This window comes from Melanotaenia boesemani, chromosome 3 (genome assembly GCF_017639745.1).
Source record: "Melanotaenia boesemani isolate fMelBoe1 chromosome 3, fMelBoe1.pri, whole genome shotgun sequence".
Classification (NCBI taxonomy): domain Eukaryota; kingdom Metazoa; phylum Chordata; class Actinopteri; order Atheriniformes; family Melanotaeniidae; genus Melanotaenia; species Melanotaenia boesemani.
The window spans coordinates 31,459,722-31,484,645 of NC_055684.1; the positions used below are offsets into that span (position 1 = coordinate 31,459,722).

A 24,924-nucleotide genomic window follows, 5' to 3' on the forward strand; every position below is an offset into this window, starting at 1 on the left:
AAATGGCATAATTTTTAAACCAAATCTGTTTTTAATCCCGAAAGGCTGGGGAGAAGGAGCATCGGTTTTTGTGTGATTGTGTGTGTCAGCAGGATCGGGACCAGGTGACCCAATTTGACCTGACCCAGCCAGGTCTCATAAAAGCAGCATTGAGGCCTGGAGGCCCAGAGACACAGCGCTGCTTTTGTTGGCCTACCCAAGGTGTATTCCCCCTTGAGGGAGAATGAGGGGGCGGGGGTGTTACTCATTAGAGAGACAGAAACCATTCCTTAGCTTGGGCACACTTTTAGGAGTAGAAATGAAGTTGTTTCTGTATTTTTATGTATGTTTTCTACAACCGCTCTGGCCACTCAACCCCCCCACCCTTCCTCTCATGCTGTTTAACCACCGTCCCCTCTTTTTCTTATAAATCTATTTTCCAGTATGGCTCTAATTAATAGAGCTCTGTTCACTTCTTACACATGGCTTGCCAGATGTTTGAAACTCCTTCTTCTCTCTTTCCTTTGTTTCCCTCTATCTTTTCCCATATTTTTTTTCTCAGCTTTCAACACATTATTTTTTTCTTTATCCCAATCCTTTTATACATCTGGTCTTCATACTACTGATTTCCCTCTTTAAATTTGATCTGTTAAACAGCCATCTTGAAGTCGCTGCATCTGTGGTAAGATCCGTTGTCCTATATTTACTACTCCATTCTTCAAGGTCAATTGCCGCTGTCAATGGTGCTTCAGAGTGTGTGAACGTTGTGCCTTTACCACTGATTACTTGCCCATGAACATGATTAAAGTCACTGAACATCTGTGTACGTTTCCCTGCTTCTGCCTGCATGTCTGTTCTTGTATGTGTCTGCGTTCTGTGTTTAGAGAGGCATGTATATGCATATGATTTACAAAATATGACCATTCCACACCATGCATGTCATCGTGTTTTAAATAACTACATACTTCGTGCAACCTGTGTTTGGAATTCTTTAATCGTCGAACAGTAAAGCCCTTTGTGGAAACAGTTGCAGGGACTCTCCCCGACAAGCCCTCACTGTGAAGAAAAACCACAGCAGAGCCAAGCAGTTACAGAAAATATATCAATATGGGAAATATGACTTTAAAAACAACACTCACTGAGCTGACTTTGTGGCTTTGTGTGTGAATGTGTACTATGCATGTGTTGTATGTGGACATGTGTGGGTGTGGGAAGAAATGTGGAAGGATTTTACTCTAATTATAGCAGGATAGATCTGTCTACAGTAGATTAATGGGTAAGTCTGTCCACAGTTTTGTCAATGAGGTTTATCAACACCTCTTGTTTTAAAAAAAAAATCAAGTGGATTGTACACACATTCCACTACATTTTCAAAGAAAATATAGTAATTTTCCTTCATTTCTTTTATTTACTTTACTAATTACTATATAATTTTTCGGGGGAAAATCTCACAAATTCAGCTGAAGTGATTATCAGTCAAATCAGTTAGTGAGGTGACAAAGAACTGCATTTATCTTATATTTATTATCATTTTCAGCTCCTAATTTTCACTCATTTTAGCAACAATCAGTTAGTTATTAGAAGAAAAAAATGAACAGCTAAGCACTCAATATTAAATGTCATTATTATATGCGTTTTGATAGTCATTTAAAATGAGCTCCTTTACAACCAGATATAATACATTCAAAATCAACTGATGTCCATACTAGAGTCAGTACCTGAAACATGAAATTATGATCCCCGAGAGAACCAAAAGAAACATTAAAACATGAAAAAAATATCATATTAAAAAAGAACACTATATTAGTAAGGTGTAGTGCGGCATGTATCACAGTGCAATGTTCACAAAAGTCCAAAAGAAAGTGTAATAATTATGATAAACAATCTTCTGGGTGAGTGTAGACTGTAAAGTGCAGCAGTGCTGTGTCCAAAAGCAAATAGTCCACTTACATAGTGAGGAGTGTGATGGCTTGTGGCCTGCAGTTTAGGCTGGTGACTTTAATGTGAGGGCAGCAGCTGAAACAGTCTGTGGAGAGGATGTGAGGGGTCCTTTATGATGTCCAGGACGCTGGTTCTTCATTACTGTATGAAGAGATCATACAGTGACACATACGGGAGTGACACTCCAATCTGCTGCTTTCACAAACCTCTGCAGGGTCTTTTTGTCCACCACTCTGCAGCCGGGTGAACCATGTGAAGATAGTACACTCTCCGCTGTGCTCCTGTAGAAGGTGGTGAGGATGTCGGGGAAGATATAGGCCTGGTTGAGTTTCCTCAGGTAGTACAGTCTCATATGGGCTCACTTCACCAGTCTAGTGGTATTCTTTGACCCGGAAAGGCCTTCTGGGATCTTTACTCCCAGGAACTTGATGCTCTTCACCCATTCCACTGTCCTTACAGTAAATGAACAATAGAATCTAGGACTTAGATGATAATTATTGTCAGTTAAGACAAACCATAGTAATAAAACAGCAACTGGTACAATTTTCTGCTTCAAATAGATTTTTTTTTTTAATTTAAATCTTGAGTCAAGATATGTTTTCAGTGCAGGACGTTTATGTGTAACCAAGTCTTTGTATAATGTGGTATTAGTACTTTTAAATAAAGTTGACTAATTAACAAGTTTAATGAGTTTTTACACTTTCATAATGAGCTGTTTATGTCCCAGTTGGCTGCTGGTCACCCGCTCTGTCTTCTACAACCCTGTCATGTTGCCTTTAAATAAAATTTAACCTTTTTTCCTGTCTTGCAGGCTCAGCTCAGCCCTTCTCTCATATTTTTCAGTTATTCCAAATGTCTGATACCAATTTGTTGCAGTGAAGAATTTGGTTCTATCAGGCCAGATTGATGAAATAGTATCCACTGTATTCAGGTGCTGACTAAATCTTTACGGGGGTGGGATTGTGTTGGCTGCTCAGCTTTTTGCAGCATCAAACAGAAACAAAACTGCCACATGCAGAGACAATTTAAAACATCCAGTCTATCACAAGGCAACTGTCCTCACTTTGAAGAGCCCTGTTTAAACTTCCAGATTAATCATATTTTCCTGTTTATTCAAGTCAAATAATTCAGTTTGAACAAATATATAAATAGGAGTCCTTGGAAGCAGTTTTCTTTTAAATAGTTTCTTTTTGATTAGCAGACTTTAGCATGTGTGTTTAGCGTTTCGCTTGTAGTCGTTCAATGTAGGACATTTGTAAACTCATCATTCGCACACATTGCCTCCTACCCACCCCGGGTGTTTGATTCCCATGCTGAAGCAAGCCCCGAAACAACAAGACATTCTTTGGCTGAGCTGTATTTACCACAGATCCACCACAGAGAGTTTAGCTCCACCCACTCATGAAATCACTGAAGGGGACAGGAGTCATCGAGAAAGATGAAGGTTGTGCTGAACATTTAGCTTTGTTGACAACGTGACTCCTGAAAGACAGGAAAAGTTGCAAGCAGTTTTATCAAAAACCATCAGCAACATGAGGAAAGTGGGTTTGTGTTGTGGGTATGGGTATGAACGGTACTGCGTGCATCTGTTCTCATAAAGAGTTAAAGCTGCCCATGTTGTGGCTGGCTGTTTGTGGCTAGGCTGGCTACATTCAGGCTGGCAGAGAGAACAGAGAGACTCTTTATAATACACTTCTGCTGATTGAAATCATATGGTATTGCCTGAAATCATTACAGTACTTGGAATACAGACAAAAGCAGGAGAGTAGTGATGTACCCCCCCACTTTGATTTTGCTCTGTTAATTGTTTTGCTTTCCTTTTCTCTTCTGTAGATTTTTATTGTTTTTATTTCATGTTTGGAGTTTAGTTTTTACATACTTCAGGTTTTACTTGCAAAAAGTTGCACATTTCAGAATGATTTGTATTTAATAAATTAATAAACTTGAGATAAGTTGGACAGGCCCAGACCTTTTAATGTAATAACCAGAGTTTATTTCCAGGATTTAACCCATCTTTTTTTCTCTTCCGTCTTTTTCCAGAGTCTGGACTTGTACAGGACATATTTTCTGGGCCCAGGTCTCTGTCCGCCATCAGCATCCCTCTTACCTCTCTGTGTCCACCCAGGAGAGCAGCCAGAAGCTGCGTGGCGCTGGATGGCAGTACCCTATTTCAGGATCACTGTAGTCCCCTGACAAAGAAGGAAGAGGAAACAAAAAGAAATTCAGAGAGCAGTCACCTGAATAACCAGCTGGACTTTTCAAAATGGCAACAAACAGAGAGCACCATGTGCGCCACATGGCGGGCTTCCCGCGTGCTATGTACCCCTTCACCTTTAACTCCATGAGGAGCCACTCCCCCTTTGACCTGCTGGCCAGTAGCCACCTTTTCGGCCGGTTTGGAGCAGACCTTCCCAAAGAGATGGCTGCATTGTGTGAGTAATCAGTCTTCTACAAGATGTTTTTGAAGGCGTGTGTTTACAAAATTATTTTTATTTTTGTGAAATTTCAGATACCCATAGATGTTTTTCTCTTTACAAAAACCTTGGCAACAGGTTACCATGGTCACTATAAGTTAATCTCTAACAGTCTCAACTCTGTTAAATTAAACTGAGCTAAATCACACTTAAGTTCAAATGTTGTGAAATGTTGATGGTGAAAGTTTAAACAAGAGTGAGGTGAAGTTGGGAGGCAAGAAATCCTGATCATACAGCCCTGCACATGACAAGAGAGTGTGTCAAATGTCTCTCCCCTGACTGGCTCTGGGTAAAACAGTGGAGACTGAGGGTTCTTGAGGCCAATTTGAGGTTATAATTAGGCTTTAAATCAAGAGAAGAGAAGAGAAGAGAAGAGAAGGGAAGAGAAGAGAAGAGAAGAGAAGAGAAGAGAAGAGAAGAGAAGAGAAGAGAAGAGAAGAGAAGAGAAGGTGGATCAAATCTTTACACTGGATCTTTACCAAAGGAGGGAGGTTTTAGGAGTCGAGAGTCTCTCATTTTATCCAACAGAAAGATAGTTACCTTTTTTACCACAGGGGGCGCTATTGCACTTCACATTGAGACATACTGAAGGACTGTAGTGAGACTGCTTTAAGTTTGCACTGTACCAAATGTAGAAGCAGGACGTTGCAAAAACTATACTGATTTAAATATTTTAACATACTTTTTTTCTTCTCTTCGTTCTACATTTTGTTTGTCCTACCAAGGCTACAAAAAGATTGTTAAATCTGTTTCCTTGTCCTTGTTAAAAAAGTCTTTTCATTCACACGCAAAATATGTTTAAAATAATTGTTTAAAATTATTGTCATAGTTTATCTTTACTTAAGTATAAAATGTGATTTATTTATTTATTTTTGTGACTTCAGTCATGTGCATACTCCTGTGCAACACATTTACCATCAGTTTGGAAAAGAAAGTGTTATCTGGTGAAATAAAGGTGGTGTTTTGTGTTTGCAATGTGCCAAAATTTCTTAATTTCAGATTCAATTTAAAATTTGAGGGATTAAAATTTCTAATTTTCCAGGATTTACATTGACTACTTGCTTAACATACCTCTGTCAGAAATGAAACCTTCACATCTACACGGAAACCCTTCTACAAGCTTGACAGACCATCCCTTTGGATGTTTTTTTCCTTTTTGCTTTTGGCAGAAATATTAAAACTCAAATGGTTGGATGGGAGCACTGGTTCACGGCCATTTGTAGGTCTCTTTAGAGATGTTCTGTTGGGTTCAGGTCCAGATTCTGACTGAGCCATTGTAGGACCTTTTCTGACCACCCCTGTGTTCCTTGGCATGATGCTGCAGTTCATTATCTTGTTGAAATGCAGACCTCCACTTCAGTCTGACATGCTGAGCCCCCTGGAAAAGATTTCCACTCAGGATCTGTCTATATTATTCAGTATCAGTCTTACTCCCTGTCCTGACTGGTCCTCCAGCTCAAGCCATATAAAAAATATCACCACAGTCTTCCCACATGACCGTGGAGATGTTTTTAATAAGGTCATATTAAGTGCTTTATTTTTTCCACATACTTCGATAAACTTGTGATCAGATCCTGATTTGGAGAATGTTCAGGAGCCTTTTCCCTGCAGCCTTTTATGTGCCTTTAAATGAGGAGTGACTTGTGCACCCTCCAGCCAACGGTTGACTGGTGGAGTGCTGCAGTGATTGATTTTCCTCCTTCCTTCTGGAAGATTCTTCCATCTCCACCAAAGCTTTCTCTGCATCACATGCATAGTCACCAGTGTTACCTGCGTCACCAACCTCACCTCATCCCTTAACATTCTGCTTTGTCAGATAGTCAGATCTTCAACGACTGCTGGTGTTGTCAAACGTTTTCCATTTGACAAAGATTGAGGCTCCTGGAAATAAGATGTCTTGACACAAGCTTGTACTGCAAGTAAATCAACAATTTCCTTGACCACACAACTTGGTTTTCTGGCACCAACTACCAGCTGTGTGACCTTATTAAGTGTGTTCCTAAGTATTAGATCCAAATAACTGAATTAGTTGCAGGTGAATTTCAGTCGAGTTGTATAAGCATCTCAAGAGTCACTTATAGAAAAACGTAAGATTCATCAGGAATCTGTCTGGTTACTTGTGTTAATGGAATCTCTAATCCAGTCTTTTGTTTTTCCCAAATGATCTGAAGTGTTAAACACACAAAATGAGACAAACTTTAAATTGAGGCTTGTGCTTTTGAATGACATGGGTTAATAAAGTCCTCCAATATTACTGTATGTTGGCTGAACTCATGTCTACCTTAAATTTTCGCTCAAATTTCACGCTGAGACACACTTACAGAGCCTCATGCTGTCTGAAACTTATCAGACTTGGAGATACCTGCTGTCAATCAGTGTGCACTAATGTGTGATGTGTTCACTGAGCTGCTGTTATCTGCTTATCTACAGTCATTTTCTGAAGTCTCCCTACAATAGGAGGTTCCTCAGGCTAGTAGCTCTCACAGTGTGATTACATCTTTTAGATGTCACCTCTAGGACTTTACCAGATACTCAGACAAAGATAGAAAGATATGAGGAACACCATTAAGTCTTTCAGATAGATAATGATAAGTGTCATATGTAGCTAAAGCAGTCGGATATGTAGATTGTCATTGTGAACAGAAAAACAAGAAACTGGTTTTAAAATAGGAATGTATTTTTTTTTATTTGTGTATGCAGGTTTTTGGATGCATGCAGAAAGTTTGAGAAGTTTCATCACAAATTTGAGTTCAGCAAAACTTGACATAAATAATTAAATAGTTTTATATTCGTTAAAATAGTTTTGCAGCAAAATTCCAGAGTTTTGAAGACTTTTACAAAACAGAAAGGTATTGTTTCACTGATTTCCAGTAGAGAGATATGTTAGGTCTGATACACTTTTGACTATTCCATTTGCTATAGCAGCTGTGTGTTTAATCACACCTGTGACCACACACAACATTGACATCACTGTGTACTGACCACACCCTGAGTATACACTTTGGCATCACTGCAATGAGACAAGAAACACTGGATGTCAATACACCATTTGCTTTAGTGTATTTTAGTATACAAAGCCAGAGAGAAGCCCATTTAAATAAGATAAGAATCTTTTCACAGCTGCACTGGTTTCTTCATTGTGATGTGGAAAAGGAGCTGACATGAAAATAACGGCATTATCTCTGTACACATCTTCTAGGTGAATATCGTTTGTTGTGTCTCCAGAGGGGCTTTGGGTTTGCTATAGGAAGGGTAACGATGCAGCATTATGAGCAAAAATGAATTACTTACCTCAATATTACATCCAAACTACAAAGTATTTTGGATGTACTAATGAGATAAGTGAGATTTGCAGATTAATTCTAGCCAGGTCCGTATAGGTTTAAGTGCAAATCTGGACATAGTTGCTTAATGAGATAATCCAAAACATCCCTGGACTTGAAATCAGTGGATATCCACATCAAAAGCACCCTTTTGTCCGTTTAGTCATACAGTAAGTTCTTCATTCTTCTTACTTGGAATTAGGCAAAAACACACATGTAAGTCTTTTTGGGTTGAGGTTTATATGCCAAGAACTTCATGGAACTGATGCAAAAACATGATACAATCTCTGGATTTTCACCAGGATGGGAATATTTCTCTCTCTTTTTTCTTTTCTTTTCTTTTCTTTTCTTTTTTGAGCAGTGATTTTGCCCCCCAAAGACATTTAAATCAATGTTTGTTTCTCATCTAAACCATTCCTAGTCTCAAATAAGGAGGAAGCTTTAATGTTGTGATAACACATGGCAAAGAAATGTATTTTCCAGCAATGAACACAACGTTCTTTTGTAATTTCTATGCTAGTAACATCTTGTTCTTTGTTGTGTTTTAAAGTTTTTGTGTGTGTGTGTGTTGGGGGGGGGTGGTGGGGTTGATAGTAACTTGAACCCAAAGGCACAGACTGAGGCTTGTGTGTTTTTCTTTCTGTCTGTCATCACAGGCACTCTGTTTAAGCACACACAAATTTGTCTACATACACACACACACATGTATTTCCACCGCCACTCTTTAAGCTGCACATTCCTACACCCTTGAATATCACAAACGGCAGTTTTGTGCACGTTGTTTCACCTTGCGAGTGTATCGGTTTGTTCACTGATGGTTGCAGCAAGACTGTGTGAAAGATGGCTGCGGCCGAGCTGGAGCAGCTCTCTGTGAAGAAGCAGACCGAGAAAGAGAAGCCATTGTTCGGTCCTGTGTGTTTGTGTCAGACATGACGACAGGATGAATAGCTGAAGAACCTGATTGTGAATAGTTGTAATTCAACTCGCTCCCCTTGCAAGTTGTGAGAGAAGAAGAAGGGACAAGGCTGGCTGGAGAGTCCCGGGTTCTAAGTTTCAAAGAGCTGCAATTTGCTCAGCAAAAAGAGCTGGAGCAAACACGTTTCACTGAAAGTGAAGAAAAGTGATACAACTATTTTGTCTTCTTCGTATTCCCCCTTGCATTTGTGTGCTTCTTTCCTCAAAGCAGCTACAGGGGGCAGGGTGCTGTGAGGCAGGGAGGCTAATTGTCTCAAGGTGTGGAGAGAGCTCAGCAGGCTGATATTGTGTAGTTCTGCTCCCTGCAGTGTGTCATTGCTGTGTGTATTTGTGTTTGTGCTTATGTGGATTGGCTGGCCATAAAAAAAACATGAAAACTACTAAAACACAAATAAATTTAAAAAATAAATAAAAAAAAACTATTCCACTCACTGAGAACAGGAGTGATACAACTATTTACTGAGAAGATTCTGGCAGAGGGGCGGGACCACTACAGCAGAAATGCTGTCTTCTATTATCATCTTAATAATGAAAAATATTAATGATAGATTCAGGGTGTTGGTAGAAATGTAAACAAAAGGCAGGAGGAAAAACAAAGGAAACAGAAAGTAGTAACATACGATAGGAGTATGAAGGGTTCGAAGCCACAGGCAGGACAAGTTGGGAAGTCAGTGTGTGTCTGTCTGTGTGAAGGGGGGGTGTTAGGGCCCCAGTGGGGGTTTCTTCCAGAGTTCATCTCCCTTGAACGAGGGAAGGAAAGGGAGGAGAAGAGTAGGGAGGGTGAGTTTGTCTCGTATACAAACTATCCAGACTTAGGGCCAGTGCGGTTCGCCTGCAGCAGAGTTGCACTTCAGTGTGACTGAAGTGTCCAATAAGCTCCAGGAGGAAGGATAACTGAATCCATTTGAAACGAATTGAAAGAATTTAATTAGATAGAAACACATGCCAAGACCACATGGAAAGATGGAAAAGAGAAGGATGAAGAGATTAATGCAACTTTGAAAGCAAAAGGAATGGACGTATTGCTAAGGAAGAAAGAATGATGTGCAATTTAAAATCAAATAGAAAAATGTGAGGTATTTATCAAGCTTGCCCAATAAGATTAGAAGGTTAGTAAAGAGCCAACAAGCAAAAGATTCTGGACAGATTTTTCATAAACTTTAAAATAAGCTTCAGTTGAGTATTTTATTCATGTCCCTCATTTCTTTCTTTGTTTTCCTGACACATATCCACAAATTAAAGCAGTTAATAGTAAAACAGAAACATTTCTGTTTAATTAATTTATCCAGATATATTGCCAGCATAACCCTAACCCGTATCCTGCGTCTCATCATTTATCCAAACACTGTCATAGCTGTACTTCTGTTAGTCTCCCATTTTTGTAGAAGGTTTACCAAAGACACATTATCAGCACTGACATTTGCTTGATCTGACTTATCTCTTCCATTCACAGAGTCAGAAATTTTCCAGACTTTATTCTCTGAATCTGACCAGTCCAGTCTGTCTGATGTTTCACAGACATATGGACAGCTTACTGTCTACGTAGGAAAAGCAAAGAAAGCACCAAAATCCAATGGATGCTGGAAAAATAGAAAATCCCCCTCCTCCTCCTCCTGATGTGCCTGATGCTCAGTATCTTTCAGTCTGTAAGCAGAGGTGGGGCTGTGATTTTCTTTTTGTTTGAGGCTGCCCAGCTTTGGTGTTTGTGTGCCTTATTGTTTTCTCCACTGTAGCAGAAAGAAAAAGGAAGCCAATAAGTGTTTGTTTTCATTTGCTGAAGAGTCGATATGAAGAGGTGAGTTTGAAAACTTGGAGAAGAGAAGGAAGACGAGTGTCTGTTGTGTGTGTCCAATCAGAAAACAGAGACACACCTCCTCTGGCCATATTTCCCTCCTCTTTTGTCTCCCTCAACCCCACCCCCTTTTTCAGCGCTGTGAGAGGGGCAGATAGTTGGCTGTGAGTGTGGTGGAGTGTGAGAGGCCCACAGAGCCAGCAAGAGGGGAGCTGAGATCAGTTACAGCAGGCAGAGCAAAGCAGGCAGGCAAGCAAGTGATCTGGGAACAGAAAGAGATAAATTTGGATAGAAGAGGAGAGATAAGGCGAGGAGAAAAAGCTAGAAATGATCTTGTCCATGTATGAGACTTAGTTTGGGAGAAACTAGGCAGGGGACCAGGGGGCAGTGCCAGGGTAAGGGACAGGCTGATAAAGAACACCTGGACCAAGCTGGGTATTAAGTTATCCCGCAGGAAGCAGATTTCTGAAGTTTTCTTTCAGTTCGGCTGCAGAACAAAAGCAGAAGACAGTAGTTGTGCTGCTGATTTTCGCTGAGATTTGAGCGGAACATGTTTGACTGTATGGAGGCTCTGGGGCTGGCCCCTCGGCCCCTCTACGATGTGTCCAGGCAAGGCTCCTGCATGCTCGGCAAGGCCACCCCTTACTTCTCCGGGCTGGACCCTTTTGCTTGGGCCGGGACAAGCAATATTCAATGTGAGTACTCAATCCTGTCCATCAGTTTGTAAAACAGCAGCTCTGTGTGCGTGTGTGTGTTATCAGAGTCCTGGTTTTGTTATCACAGAGCTTTCTCAACAGGAAGAGTCAGATTCCTTTCGATTATATGTACCCATTCTCACCCTGCAGTTTGTTTGTTTATGTGCTTAGTGTGCTTCATGAGTGTGAGTGAGTGAGTTGGGGAGTGTATTTATATGTCGTGGCGTTTGTTTTCTTTATGAATGACTTCACATGATTGACAGCTCTTTTAAACAATGCAGGGACTTAACCCGGTGATGTGTCCAGAAAACAGCAACTGCCAGCGTCCAAACAGAAACACTGACAGACTGAAGGCAAATTGGCCTTGAAATCACATGCTGGCTGACACACTCACACACACAGCCACAACTAGTTAGACACACACTGTTTACAAAAGATAAATGGAGATGTGAATCGAGTGAATCATGAGCAGCCTCTTTCTTTTCTTTTAAGATCATGCAAATGGAAAAAGTTGCATCATGTTCAGTTTCATTTTAGCTCTATGCCAACAAACCGACTCCATGAGAAGCCAATTGTTAAAAGATAAAGTAAGAATCACATGATAAACAAACACTCCCTGTTACCTAGCTATACAAGCTCAACATTCTTCTGATAGCTGCCGAGCAGGAACAGTGCAGATTGCATCAGGTATTAAGATACAGTGTTGTAACACATCTAATCAGCACACTGAAACTCTCACACAGACAAACGCTGCTGAGATAAATGCGAAACATTCTCTCAGTCTGGTAAAATAATAAGCAGACCTTTTGTTATTGTCATGCAGTCCATTTTCACACTCTTTGATTACACTCGGCTGTGTGACTAGGAAAGTTAAACACTGACGCTGTGTGTCAATAGAAACATACTTACACGGGTGTGCTCACATGTGCCACCAGGCCAAGATAAAATACACCCTCTTCACTTCTTTCCAATAATTTGGGATGTTTCCACTGAGTACCTTAAGTCTATTTATCTTCAGTAATTATTTAGATACCAGCACATTAAACACTGGCAAGCCACGAGGCTCACTAATGATGATGGATGGGCAGTCAGGATGACAAACACCACAGCAGGGCCTGTTTCAACTCGCTGTGGAGCTTTGCCAGATGCCAGCCTGAAAGACAAATGTCCACAAAAACTCATTAATCATGTTTTTTTTTTCTTCTTCTTATATTCTTTTTTTCTTCATATATATATATATATATATATATATATATATATATATATATATATATATATATATATATATATATATATATATATATATATATATATATATATATATATATATTTAAGATTAACAGGTTATGATTATTGATCAACTATTAGATAAGAAAAATAATGGACAATGGTAGAAAGATAATGGACAGTTTTGTTGACATATTAAATCTAAGAAATCCCAATCTTCAACCACCTTTTGGCTCTATAGCAATAAAAAAATAGATTTTGTGATTGTTAATTGAGCAAAACATCTCTTCCTGCATGTTTTTTTTATTTTTTATGAGGTAGTTCAGCACCTCTCTGCTTTCCTTTGTTTCAGTGTCAGAAGGTATTAAAAGCTGCAGGGACATGCCAAGTCTGTCTTCTCTCCCTCTTTCTTCTAACACTATGTGTGTGTTCCTTTCAGTAAAAAAAAATGTGTGCTTATTCTTTGCTCAAACATGGATCAGCTTACATGCCTTGTGTTGTGTAACCAAGAGCTTTTAATGATTCAATTACAATTAGAAAGGGTCAATTAAGAGCTTTAGTAGGGGCAGGGTCAGTTGAAAGAGAGGAAGGTTGAGAAAAGAATGGCAGGATGAAGCTGGAATTTAGCTGGAATTTGGGATTCAAGATGTTTCAGGCCTTGAGGGGAAACTCTGCTATCCTCCCCATTCAGTAGTAATCTCTTTCCCCCCCTTGGAACTCTCTTAAAGTTGGCTCTTCAAAGCTGGTCAAACAATAGACAATATCACCACATAGGAGGAGCACAACTATCATATTGTTGACTGTCAATGATAAACACAGGAGATGTGTGTTTTACTTACAGAATTAAAAAGTTTTTAGTGGATCTTTTATTTCTTGAAGCAGAAGGGCTCAAATAATAATGTCTGGCCGAGCTTGCAGAAGTGTGTCACTGCATCCTTAATACATTTTTTTATATGTGTCACTGGGTTATGAAGTACAGATCTCCACTCTAGTTCTCTAAATGACTCTCTGCTGTCTCTTTATTAGTAGTGGTGGGGATAAACAGCTCTCTGAATGTGGAACATCAAGTTCAGCATCGGTGTGTGTGTAAATGTGTGTGTATGTTTGTTACAGAACTGCTGCAGTAAAACCAAAGCGCCTGTAGCTGGAATTAAACTACTTGGTCCATCACTGGGTCTGTTATTCTGTTTTAATATGGTTATTATGACTAAACTGACTTAAACCACTGTGTGTTGCAAAACATATTGTGAACAAGTCAAAACAGATTTTCAGGTTTGTTTGAAACTTACCATGATAGTAAAGAGTCTGCATTAATTTTTAATTGACTGTTATTTTTACTTTTATTAATGAAATAACAAATATTATCAGCTTCAAGTCACTCAATTTTATTATCTTTATAAAGTCCCTTTCTTACAGATCATGGATCCTTCTTACTTTGACCAAATCAGTTTACCAGACAAAATATTTCACGACAGATTATTTAGTTACTGTGAATTATGCAGGTGTTACTGTCAAATTAGTTCACAGTTCAGTTTGCATCTAAACTTACTGCTGTTTCCTCTCACTCTGACACCCACATACTAATCTGTTTACAAAGCACACATGGCAAGAAGATTAAGGGCAGTTAAACCGTAGAACTGATGTTGCCAAATTTTAAAATTTAAATCTATTTTAAACAAGAGGAAAGCTTGTTTTTGCCATTGCATTCCCATGTCGCTGATTGTTCTGGGGTGAAACTGGATGAAACCACCATCTTGTGAGTTTGAACAAGTCATGTCTCAGCTTGTCTCACATTGTGGCGTCTCAGTCTCTGGTCTTGTCTTCACCACATTAAATTTCTCAGTTTGTTCTGGGTAGCATGATGGTGTGAGGTTATATTGTCCTCTTGCCTGTACTCAGGCTTCCTCCCACGCTTCAAATCCATGCAGTGTAATTCTAAGTAGACTGTGGGCATGAGTATCAGCATGCATACCTGTTTGTGTGTCTTGGGCTTGTGATTAAATGGTGATCCATCCAATGATGCTTTACCCCAAGAAAAAGCAGGTATTGCAAATGAATAAATGATGTTGCTCTTTAATGAGTCTTACATTGCTACTGACACCTGTGAACCCACAAGCAAAACTTAAGAAAAGTTTTTAATTGTTAATTGAACAACTGGTTAATCAAGCATTTGCCTGCCTACAAGATGCAATGAATTGCTATTTAAAATCTCATTACATGTAATACTATCTAATTTCCATTAATATATTTGTTTTTATATAAACATGTGTTAATACTATAATTCACAAAGATTTGCAGGAGAGGATGTAAATGAAAATCTCTTATATCATGGCTATATGGACTGTAACATCCAAAAAGAAAAAAAAATGTCATAATACTGGCTTTATGTGGTGTTGTTAAAAAAAAGAGGGGAAAGAAAAAGGAAAGAGGCAAAAGGGACAGAAGGGACAAACCTTAATTTAACAACCTGTCCCATAAAATTCAGCCTCCCCCACATTCTGTAGACAAAGACAAACTCTCCAACCATGACATCAAATTGCAGGACCATCATTTTCCAGGTCCTTAAAATTTGTCTTGTAGTATAATCACACTATCGATCTTAACTGAGTGAACTGTAAATTATCCTCTTCTGGCCCATATTTCTGCTGTGCATCTTTAAGACTTGCCTCATCGCTGTGTGAGGGTTTTCTTTTCTAGGCTTTCTGTTTTAATTAGTGAGCCTATGGAAATGTGTGTGCATGTGTGTGTGTGTGTCTCTGTGCACTGTTGCTTGTGTGTTTTTGTGTCCCTGCCTCCTTTTTTTAAGTGTTTGCTGCTGTCTTTTATGGAGCCATCTCCTGGACAGTAGCCTGGTTTTTCACAGCCTTTCCTTTAAAAGGCGCTGCCAATGACAGGAAGGACTCCTCCTCCTGCCAGGGCAGGAAGGCAGGAGAGGACAGAGGGGGGAAGAGGGTTATTAGTGAGGGTCGAACTCGGGGAAGGGAAGAAGGGGAAGGGGGTGGCCACTGGTATTGAACTTAGAACAGCTGATGAAAGGGATTGTCTCTCAGATCTGTCCCATCTCCTCCCTGCTGTCGTGGTAATTACTTGCTCAGCATATTTGAGGTCGAACACCCCCCCACCCCCACCCATCCACCCACTGTTTATCTGCTCACATGGAGCAAATCTCAGAATGATGCATCCATTTTTGGATAAAGTTATAGCTCATGTTACAGAATCAGAATCTATGTAATTGCATTACCCTTTGAATTATTTAATCGAGGCTTTTCTGGCTGTTCTATGTGACATTTATTCCAGCGTTTCCTCACCGTATCTTCTCAGCATGTTTGTGAATGTTGTTGCACTCTAAGTCACACGGAAAGCCATCACACACCATCCAGCTGACCCATGGACTCTTGTAGCGGCCCACACATGCACATATTCGCATGTGCACGCACATTCCACAGTATGCTGCTGAACATTTTGCGGGGTGAGAAGTTAGGCGAAAGCAGAACTTGTCAACCAAATTAGTCTTTTGGGAGCTAAAGGAGGACAAGATGAGAATCTGAATACCATTCTGGTTTTCCTGAGAATTGTTTTCACTGGGAATGTGTTGATTTAATCATCTTAAGCAGAACTATTTAATAGTATTTCCCAGAATCCTAATCTGACTCAAAAGAAAGAAAAAGCTATTCTGAAGCAGCCTTTGCTGTATCCTCTGCCTCCCTCCAGTGTGAAGCCAAAGTCTAGTTCAATTAGATGTGGGTGGACTGAACCAGCTGCAGGTCCTGCAGACCACATGGGTGGACTTGTTTTGACCATTCACACTCCAAAAGGAAAAACAAAACACCTCCACGATGAGCATATACAAACTCACATACTCAGTCTTTGTGTGTGTGTGTGTGTTCTGTGCTGTATGTCCAGCACGTCCTCGCAGTTAAATTTAAACTCAGTGGCATGAAGTGACTCATTTATTCATTGTCAAGTACTTTTTAAAACAGAATGACAGATCATCTCTGTCTTGCAGACACAGAAACATCAGGTGAACATCCCATAATTATATACTACATTACAAATCCATTCAAAACATGTTTGAGTATCACACAGAAAATGACTCACTCAAATCAGCCAGTACCTGCATAAAACAAGTTTAGATTTTACATACTTAATGGGGAAATTGTACACTGAATTGTTTATTGTTTTATTGTTTATTGTTTTAATTGGATCCCCATTAGATACAGCAGAACTGGAGCTATTCTTCGTGGGGTCCGACACATAAAACTTGAGTTAATGCCAAATCTACTTAAAGTTTAGGTAAAGGTGTGAATCAACTTTAACATGCCCTTTCATTTACAAATAATTTGTTACTATGATGTTAATTTGTAATACAGTTATATTTCCTATATAACTGAAAAATACTGTAAAACTCCTGAGAGTATACTTACCCAGATATACCGTTTATCTTTAAGTTCACCTGCAAATCGGGTGATATTAAATCTGCAGTACAAAAGAAAACATATGTATATTCTATATATAAAGGATGCTAAATTGATTCTAGTCCCTTAGTGTGCTTTAAGTGAGAATATTTAATGAAGAATTCCATGTTAGAAGATCTCAGAGCGCAAAGCATGAATCATGGGAGGTGTTTAAACAGCTTTAAGGTTGCAGTATGTCAGATGTTTTCAATCAGCTAATAGTATGTTCAAATCTGATTTTGGCTTATTTTCATAACTCATTTTAGAAAACAATGTTTAAACTCTTTAGATTTTATTTAACTGTTCTTAGAAGTTCAGTGATTCAGCTCTACCTCTCAAGCATCAGAACTGATAAGGAAGGTGTCTGTTTTCCGAGGGGCCTCTGTTGTCTAAACAGGGATGTGCTGATCCAACAACAAACACTGAGGAAATAGGAGAGGAGGGAGAAGCAGCACACACATGGAAACATGATGGGTGGATCAAGTGAAGTAACATAAGGAAATAATAATATTTGGTGGCGCCGCAGACAGATGCTTCAATTGCAGCGAGTCTGTGAGGAGATAAAGTTTAGTTGTTTTGAGAAGAGATTATTGGATTGTGAGATATGTCGCCTGACGTTTAGATTTATGCTTTTGATTGCATGTGAAACTCTGCATGGGAGCTTCATCAGACTGGCTGATTGTGCTGATTCAAACAAGTCATGTTGCCTCTTCTGTGAGCTGATTGATGTTGCGACACACCAAGGGGTGAGCTGTAGGTTAAGAAGAGAGAGGTATTTTCTTCAAGCCAAGGCTTTAAGGCTGAGCTCAGTTCAGGGTGATGACAGCTGTTGACATTTCTTGGCTCCTCGCCCTTTTTCTCCACACCAGGTAAAGTCCTGCTCCTCCTACTCCTCCTCTCTTTTTCAGGCTGCCTTCAGCCGATTGTCTCCTACCCCAACTCCATCCGTCGTGCTTCGCTGAGTCACGTCCCGCCTCACCCGCTCTCACCACCTGCAGACAGTGTCAGTCACTACCTCTCTGCTGGCGCCAGATGCAGCTTCTCCATTTCAAAAGGAGCTATTTTTCCACTTGTTCTCTCAGGGCCACTTTTACATTGTCAGTGTTACTATATAAACAGAAAACAGTGATCAGGTTACAGTGCCACTCATTCAGCTCCTCGGCTCTCATGTCTCAAAACTGAATGCATAATGCTAGTTACTACTCACTAAACACCTCTTTCTGTACTCACAAAGTTATGTGTGAAATACGAGTCTCCCTGAGCAGTTTTGTCTCACTAGTTATAGAATATTAAATGTGTGGATGACTTATTTTACCAAATCAGCTACACCAAAGATGTTTTGCTTGTTTTGTTTTTTTTTTTTTATCAGCTAATTATTTCCTAAATGAATCACAAAATTATTTGGTTTGTTTAAGGTTGAAAATAATATGAATACAAGAAGTCAAAATTACCTGAGACCCTCCTGTTACTGTATGAAAAAATAACAAAAGAATATTTTATTTAGTTTCATGTTAGACAAAAGAAATGTAGTAAATCCACCCAAATGAGACGCTTTTAAATTATGTGCTTATTCATTGTTATGTGGAAGTAATTTCTATTATTGTTATTGTTGAAGAATAATGTCTTTCCACTTGAATTTTTGCTCTCTTTTCTAAGTAACTGATCATAAAAAGGCAAAAACTAGGTTTTTTTTACCTTTACCTCTAGGGAAGAAATACCAAAAAGATTTTAATAAATATAACTGGAGATCGAGTAATTAGTAGAGCAATACAAATAGAATTTATTTCATATCAAAATCCTGATATAAAATATGCTTAAATGGGAGCTGTACTGATATAAGACTGTTTTAACTAAACATATACAACTAGGCATTTATCCAGTATTTTATGACTAACTTTCTACTTTTTTCTGGCTTTCTTTAATGCAATGCAGACCAAATCAGTCACTTATACAGAGTGATTTAACATGATGCATCTCAGTGTTCCAGCCAATTGTGCAGATGTGGGAAATGGAATAAATATGTTGTGTCCTCATATTTAGTTACAGTGTTGTAAGATGGCCTGAAAGTCTGTATTGTCTAACAATGAATTAAAAATGACAGTAATGTTGTTAAAACTCACTTGGAGATTTAAAAAATGTTTGAATTTATGCACACATGTCATCAAGAAATGAATGGCAGCAAATGTTCGACAATCCCAGTTGTGTTTTTCATTTCTGATTCAGAAAAATGCTCAGTGAGAAAAACAGTCACCCCAGTGACATGCTTGCGAATAGCTGTGTCAAAACCAGTTAAGGACACTGAAAGCAACTGAAGACCTCCAGCTGTAAATAACTTCTTATGTTACTTTAATCATTTTACCATATAGGCTGATTGTGAAAAGAAGGAGTCCTGAAGCCAACATTTGGATTTACTGTATGAATGGTTTTACCCTGCTAGTATCTTAAAACCCAGACATAGTGAGTTTGTTTCCAATATGTTTAAAAGAAACAGCAAATAAACACTCTGAATGTGCTGAATTCATTTAAATTAAAATGAATTCCACCATTGCTAGTGCTGATTTCAGGCTTCTGTCAAGGTCAAAGTTACATAGTCAGGATTGTATTTAACCTCTCGGCCACTGAGAAGTTTTTGTCCTCAGACTCAACTCTCTTTTCCCTCTCTTTCTCTTTTCATTTCTCCCTCTCTGTTTTTATTAGATTATTCCTTTGTGCCTTTGCCTCTCTGTTTTTGAAACCTTACTACTCTTGTTAATGACAAGCTGTGGGTTCAGGTTGGGGTTGGAGGCCACATTTGGTTCAGTCCTGTGCTGTCCATTGAAGGTGACAGGAGGGGCTGGGACTTTGGGGTTTTTGACCCCCAGATTCTTTATTTTTACTAGGAAGGGATCCGAGGATGAAGCTGTTGATGTGAATAGCTGCCCAAGGTGACTGGATCCCAATAAAAAGGCCGTCACCCTGGCCGGGGGCCTCCTTCCCATCCAAGACACAACCTTTATAGGGCTGCTTATGAGCCTGGGCAACTATTAAACCCCGTCCAGCCTGCACTGAGGAATTTAGGGCCAGGAAACAAGGGAGTGGGGGTGGGAATGGGCTGAGGGAGGTGAAGCTAGGGTGACTGAAGGTGAAAGTTGAAAGGCATGTTTGATGGAATCTTCTTGTTCTTTGGTCATCACAATTGTAAATGCGCATCAGGTATGTTACTGTTATTGTCTTTCTTTGCTCTACAGTAACTGAAGTGTGCAAATCCACAGTTTTAAACAGCTGAATGAACTTCACTGCATCCATGTTACATTGTTTGTTTTGACCTTTTTCACTGGAAGCAGTTGAATGACTTTGCCTGGGGCCAGTATACGCTGTTATACAGTGTGCCATTTTCTTTAGCGAGACAGTGAGAGGGAACAGAGGGAGACAGGCGAGTCTCATAAACATCCCACCTCATGTTTGTTCACATGGGGCTTGAGGGAAAAGGGCAGGCCTGGTTGGACAGCCTTTCAAATAAAAATGTAAGCTTGTGCATGTTCCCATGTGCACATGAGCACACACACACACACTAACACAAAAATTCAGATGTCAGTCAAAAAGTCAACAGAGGCATCTCACTCCCCCCACTCTCCAATAAATGGTGAAGCCAATCAAATCTCAGCTGCCAATCAGCATTTTATCAGCAGGGCCATCTGGCCATCAGCTAATTGTGTCTCTTTTAAGTCTCCGTCAATCAGCCATGCACCCCCCCCCCCCTTTTTCTCTTAAAAATGTCCGCCTTTGAGCTTGTTGCCTTCTGGCTCCATGGGGTGGCCTGCATGGGGTTGGGGGTTGTTTGTTGACCACTCTCTCCTAATCAGTTGCTGCATTAGCTTTCATCATAGTTTCAAAGAGTTAATGTAAACAACATGCTCTGATATATTAAGAGGCCTTTCTCTCTGTCTTTTTTTTTTTTTTTTTCTCCTGCAGCGGTGGAGACCCAGAGCACCAGTTCAGAGGAGATGGTGCCCAGCTCTCCCTCCCCTCCTCCTCCTCCTCGGGTCTACAAGCCCTGCTTTGTGTGCCAGGACAAGTCATCTGGTTATCACTATGGAGTGAGCTCCTGTGAAGGCTGCAAGGTAAATGTAGCCAGAGGTACATGTAGAGTTTACAGGACGTGTATGAATTTGAAGAACTGAGGTCGACTAAAAAGAAACCCAGAGTGAGAACCTCATGAGTCTGACAGATGTGCACAGCATAGCTCTGGTTGTTGCTATTGTCAAGCTGCCCCCCAGTGTATCCTTGCTAGTACTGCACATAAGTAACAAATGGGTACTGTTTCTAAATTAGATCAAGCTGTTGTCACAAGTTAAATGAGCTCACAGAGGGACCAATAAATTACTGTTGGAGAAACAGTTTTACATTTTGGGAATTATGCCTCTATACTCCCTACTGAGAAAAAATCATCACTGTCTCACATTACAGTTAAAAAAATAATAAATAAAAAATACAAAAATAGAAAAGGTTGGACTAACAGAATGCAAGTTTTTCCACAAATGATTTAGATTTATAGTAGTGCAAAGACAAAGAATAATGCAAAGTTTTAAATTCAACTGAATGCAACCAGCTAATAAAAAAAATGAAGAAGAAAACAAAGTGGATATATTTGCTACTCTTTTACATCATGTTTTCTTTTAACGCTTCTCTGGGAGCTTTTGGAAACTGCTGCATTTTTTACCCTTGATACAGGATTTAAGCTCCTGAACAGTTCCAGGTCTCCTTGGTCGTATTTTTTGTTTTGTAAGTCACCAAATATTTTTAATAGGTGACATATTTGGGCTGCTGGCAGGTTGGCTTAGTACCTGGACTCTGCAACCGCAGATAAATACCACTGTTATATGTTTTTTCTTCCATTGTCATACTGAAATGAACAAATCCTTCCCTGAAAAAGACCAAGTTTGGCAGCATATGTTTTTTCTGCTAAACCTGTACTGTGTATATTGTTCAGCATTACTAGTGCCTTCATAGACGTGCAAGCTCACATTACAAATATTTGTTTTCTGCCTTGTTTCTTTCATATAGAGATTAATTTGGATCCTGAACCTTTTAATTATTTCTCAAAACTAATTAAACTAATTTATCCACATAGATGTTCAATCAGGTGTTTTTAAAAGCAATATACATTTTTTCCAGACTTTTGTAGCTTTTGACCCAACTGTGTGTAAATGTGTTTTTCATTTTAAAGCTAGTTTAAGTGAGTGTTGGGTTAAAAATATTTTCTAATAATTTTTCTGAAGCAGGCTTGTATTTCTCTGTAGTATAAAAAGCTTAACAGAAAGACATGACATGAGAAGAAACAGCAATCTGGCTCTGTCTAAAGTTAATAAAATCCATCTTCTAGCATCTTTTAAGTTCAGCCAAGTCAGTAGTTTCCCTCTTTCCAATCTTTCTGTTAAACCAACAAAATCTGACATGAAGAAACTTTTTAGAGATAATTTCAGAGGATTGTGTTTTTTTTTTTCTTTCTAAAGCATTACACAACATATATTCTTTTACATGTTGTAGGGTTTTTTCCGACGCAGTATCCAGAAGAACATGGTGTATACTTGCCATCGAGACAAGAACTGTCAGATCAACAAAGTGACCCGTAACCGCTGCCAGTACTGCCGGCTGCAGAAGTGCTTTGAGGTTGGGATGTCCAAAGAAGGTAAGTAGATCAGAAAAATAACTTTGAGTGCCTTATTGTTTTATTAATCTTTCCCATCCTTATGATGAAAACGCAAATATCACCTGCTGATCCCATTTTTTATTTATTTTTTTAATCTGTAGCAGTGCGTAATGACAGGAACAAGAAGAAGAAGGATGTGAAGGAGGAAGTGGTGCTGCCAGAAAACTATGAGCTTAGTGGGGAACTGGAGGAGCTGGTAAACAAAGTCAGCAAAGCTCACCAAGAGACCTTCCCATCTCTGTGCCAACTAGGAAAATACACAACTGTGAGTTTTTTTTTTTTTTTTTTTTTTTTTTTATAGATAATAATATCCACCTCAGAGGACACACTATCCACTCCACATCCACACTAGCTCACCGCTTTGTAGGATGGACACACACACAGAATGGACTCTGCACGGCCACAAAGAAAAAAAGTTTCCCTGTTTCTCTCTCCCAGAATTCAAGTGCTGACCACAGAGTGCAGCTGGACTTGGGCCTGTGGGATAAGTTCAGTGAGCTCTCCACTAAGTGCATTATAAAGATTGTGGAATTTGCCAAGCGGCTACCAGGCTTTACTACGCTCACCATCGCTGACCAGATCACCCTCCTCAAATCTGCATGTCTGGACATCCTGGTACTAGCCCCATGCTTCTACCTCTTTAACCGATTACCCCCTCCACTTCCTAATGCTTCCTCATTTGTCACGCTGCTTTACTTGTTAATACAGTAAAAGTTTTTGATTCTGAGAAGTTTTATTATCAACATTTTACTGAACTTTTTAATATTTTACAAACTGTCTCTGCTTTGTCCCCATGCATAGATGCTGAGGATATGTACCCGCTACACCCCAGAACAGGACACGATGACCTTCTCAGATGGCCTGACTCTCAACAGGACCCAGATGCACAATGCTGGCTTTGGCCCTCTCACAGATCTAGTTTTTGCCTTTGCTGGTCAGCTTCTGCCTCTGGAAATGGATGACACAGAGACAGGACTCCTCAGCGCTATATGCCTCATCTGTGGAGGTAAGTTAGGGTCACTTTTCTGCTGTCATGGACATGTTGACAGAAAAAAAACCCTGAGAAGGAAATGCTAATAGTTTAGCGAGCATTCAGTTTTGTGTAGCCTGTAAAGTGTCTCATTGTTTTTGCAGTTATCTCTATCTCATCCTGTCAGCTGTTTGTCAGATTGCTATCATTTCCTCCTTTCATTGGTACATCCTTCTTGCACCCCTCCAGACCGTATGGATTTGGAAGAGCCAGAGAAGGTAGACAAGCTGCAAGAGCCCCTTCTAGAGGCTCTGAAGATCTACACCCGACGCAGACGCCCAAACAAGCCTCACATGTTTCCTCGCATGCTAATGAAAGTCACAGACCTCAGAGGGATCAGCACCAAAGGTCAGCTTTTGTTTTGTTTTTTTTCTTCTGGAATACATTTCAAAGAAAACCTCAGCAGTCATCTGCCAAATCCCAATATGCATTTGCTGAGATTAGACTTGTATTTTTATGCTTTCTGGGTTTTCCCTTCCCATAGTTGTGTCTTTGTAATTTTGGTGTGTATAAAAGGTTTGTAAGATTACAAGGCCCAAAGGAGTCATTTTCTTCCACAGAAAACACTGTTTCTGAACTACCCTCTTTTAATGTCCCTTTTTTCCCCTAAACTTGATGCCATCACAATGGGATACAATTGCATGATGCCATCCAAGTATCTTAGATAATATCCTTCAAATATCTCCATTTTGTACCAATCATCTGACCAATCAGAGCAGACTAGGCCTTGCAAGAGAGGGGAACTGCAAGACACAGTATCTAATACTGAATACCTCAATATGCAAGCATAAGATGTCAAAGCTCTGTAAAGAAAAGTAAGGAAATTCACCACTGATGTTCATCTAAGTTTGTGTTTTTCTCCTTGTTTTCTTTCGTTAGATCAACTCAGTCTCAAAGGCTGAGTTTAGGGACAGATCATGTATAACACAGACTATAAACAGAAGTCAGATTGCAAACCTAGGTGTGTGTTGGGCTTTGTATACCTGGAATGCAACCCATCACACTGTTAGTGACTTTTTCATAGTTCATAAATGTTGCACTGAATTTATAAAAATCTTTGTTTTTCACCGGAATTTGGTCTTTTTTTTTTTTTTTTTTACCCTTTTTCACTCATTTGGTAGAAGTTGAAAATAAAGACACTACTGTATAATTGATGTGACAGCACAAAAAAGGTTGAATTACAACATTTTGCACCATGGTCAAACAACACAGGTCTGACAAAGGCAAGAACAGTGCCTTTTACACCCTACGTTTGTTTGGAGACATCCTGAAGGCAGCCGTACCTTGAACTTCTTTTTTGATGAAGCCTTCTAACTGAGCAAAATACAACCTTATATAATTCTAA

General features: G+C 39.5%; 1 protein-coding gene across 2 annotated transcripts in view; it reads left to right on the forward strand.

Annotated features, from left to right (window-relative positions):
* LOC121637160 (retinoic acid receptor gamma-A-like) overlaps positions 1-24,924 on the forward strand; it is a 36,186-nt gene that overhangs the window by 6,801 nt on the left and 4,461 nt on the right. Inside the window, exons 2-8 of one of the 2 annotated variants that reach the window (XM_041981133.1) lie at positions 3,961-4,352; positions 20,812-20,960; positions 22,387-22,528; positions 22,651-22,814; positions 22,988-23,164; positions 23,351-23,555; positions 23,769-23,927. In XM_041981133.1, coding sequence (XP_041837067.1) covers positions 4,184-4,352; positions 20,812-20,960; positions 22,387-22,528; positions 22,651-22,814; positions 22,988-23,164; positions 23,351-23,555; positions 23,769-23,927 — 1,165 coding nt within the window. In that variant the 5' untranslated portion in view covers positions 3,961-4,183. Of the gene's footprint in view, positions 1-3,960; positions 4,353-10,637; positions 11,180-20,811; positions 20,961-22,386; positions 22,529-22,650; positions 22,815-22,987; positions 23,165-23,350; positions 23,556-23,768; positions 23,928-24,924 lie in introns of those variants that run through there. The other variant, XM_041981134.1, reaches the window with a different exon arrangement.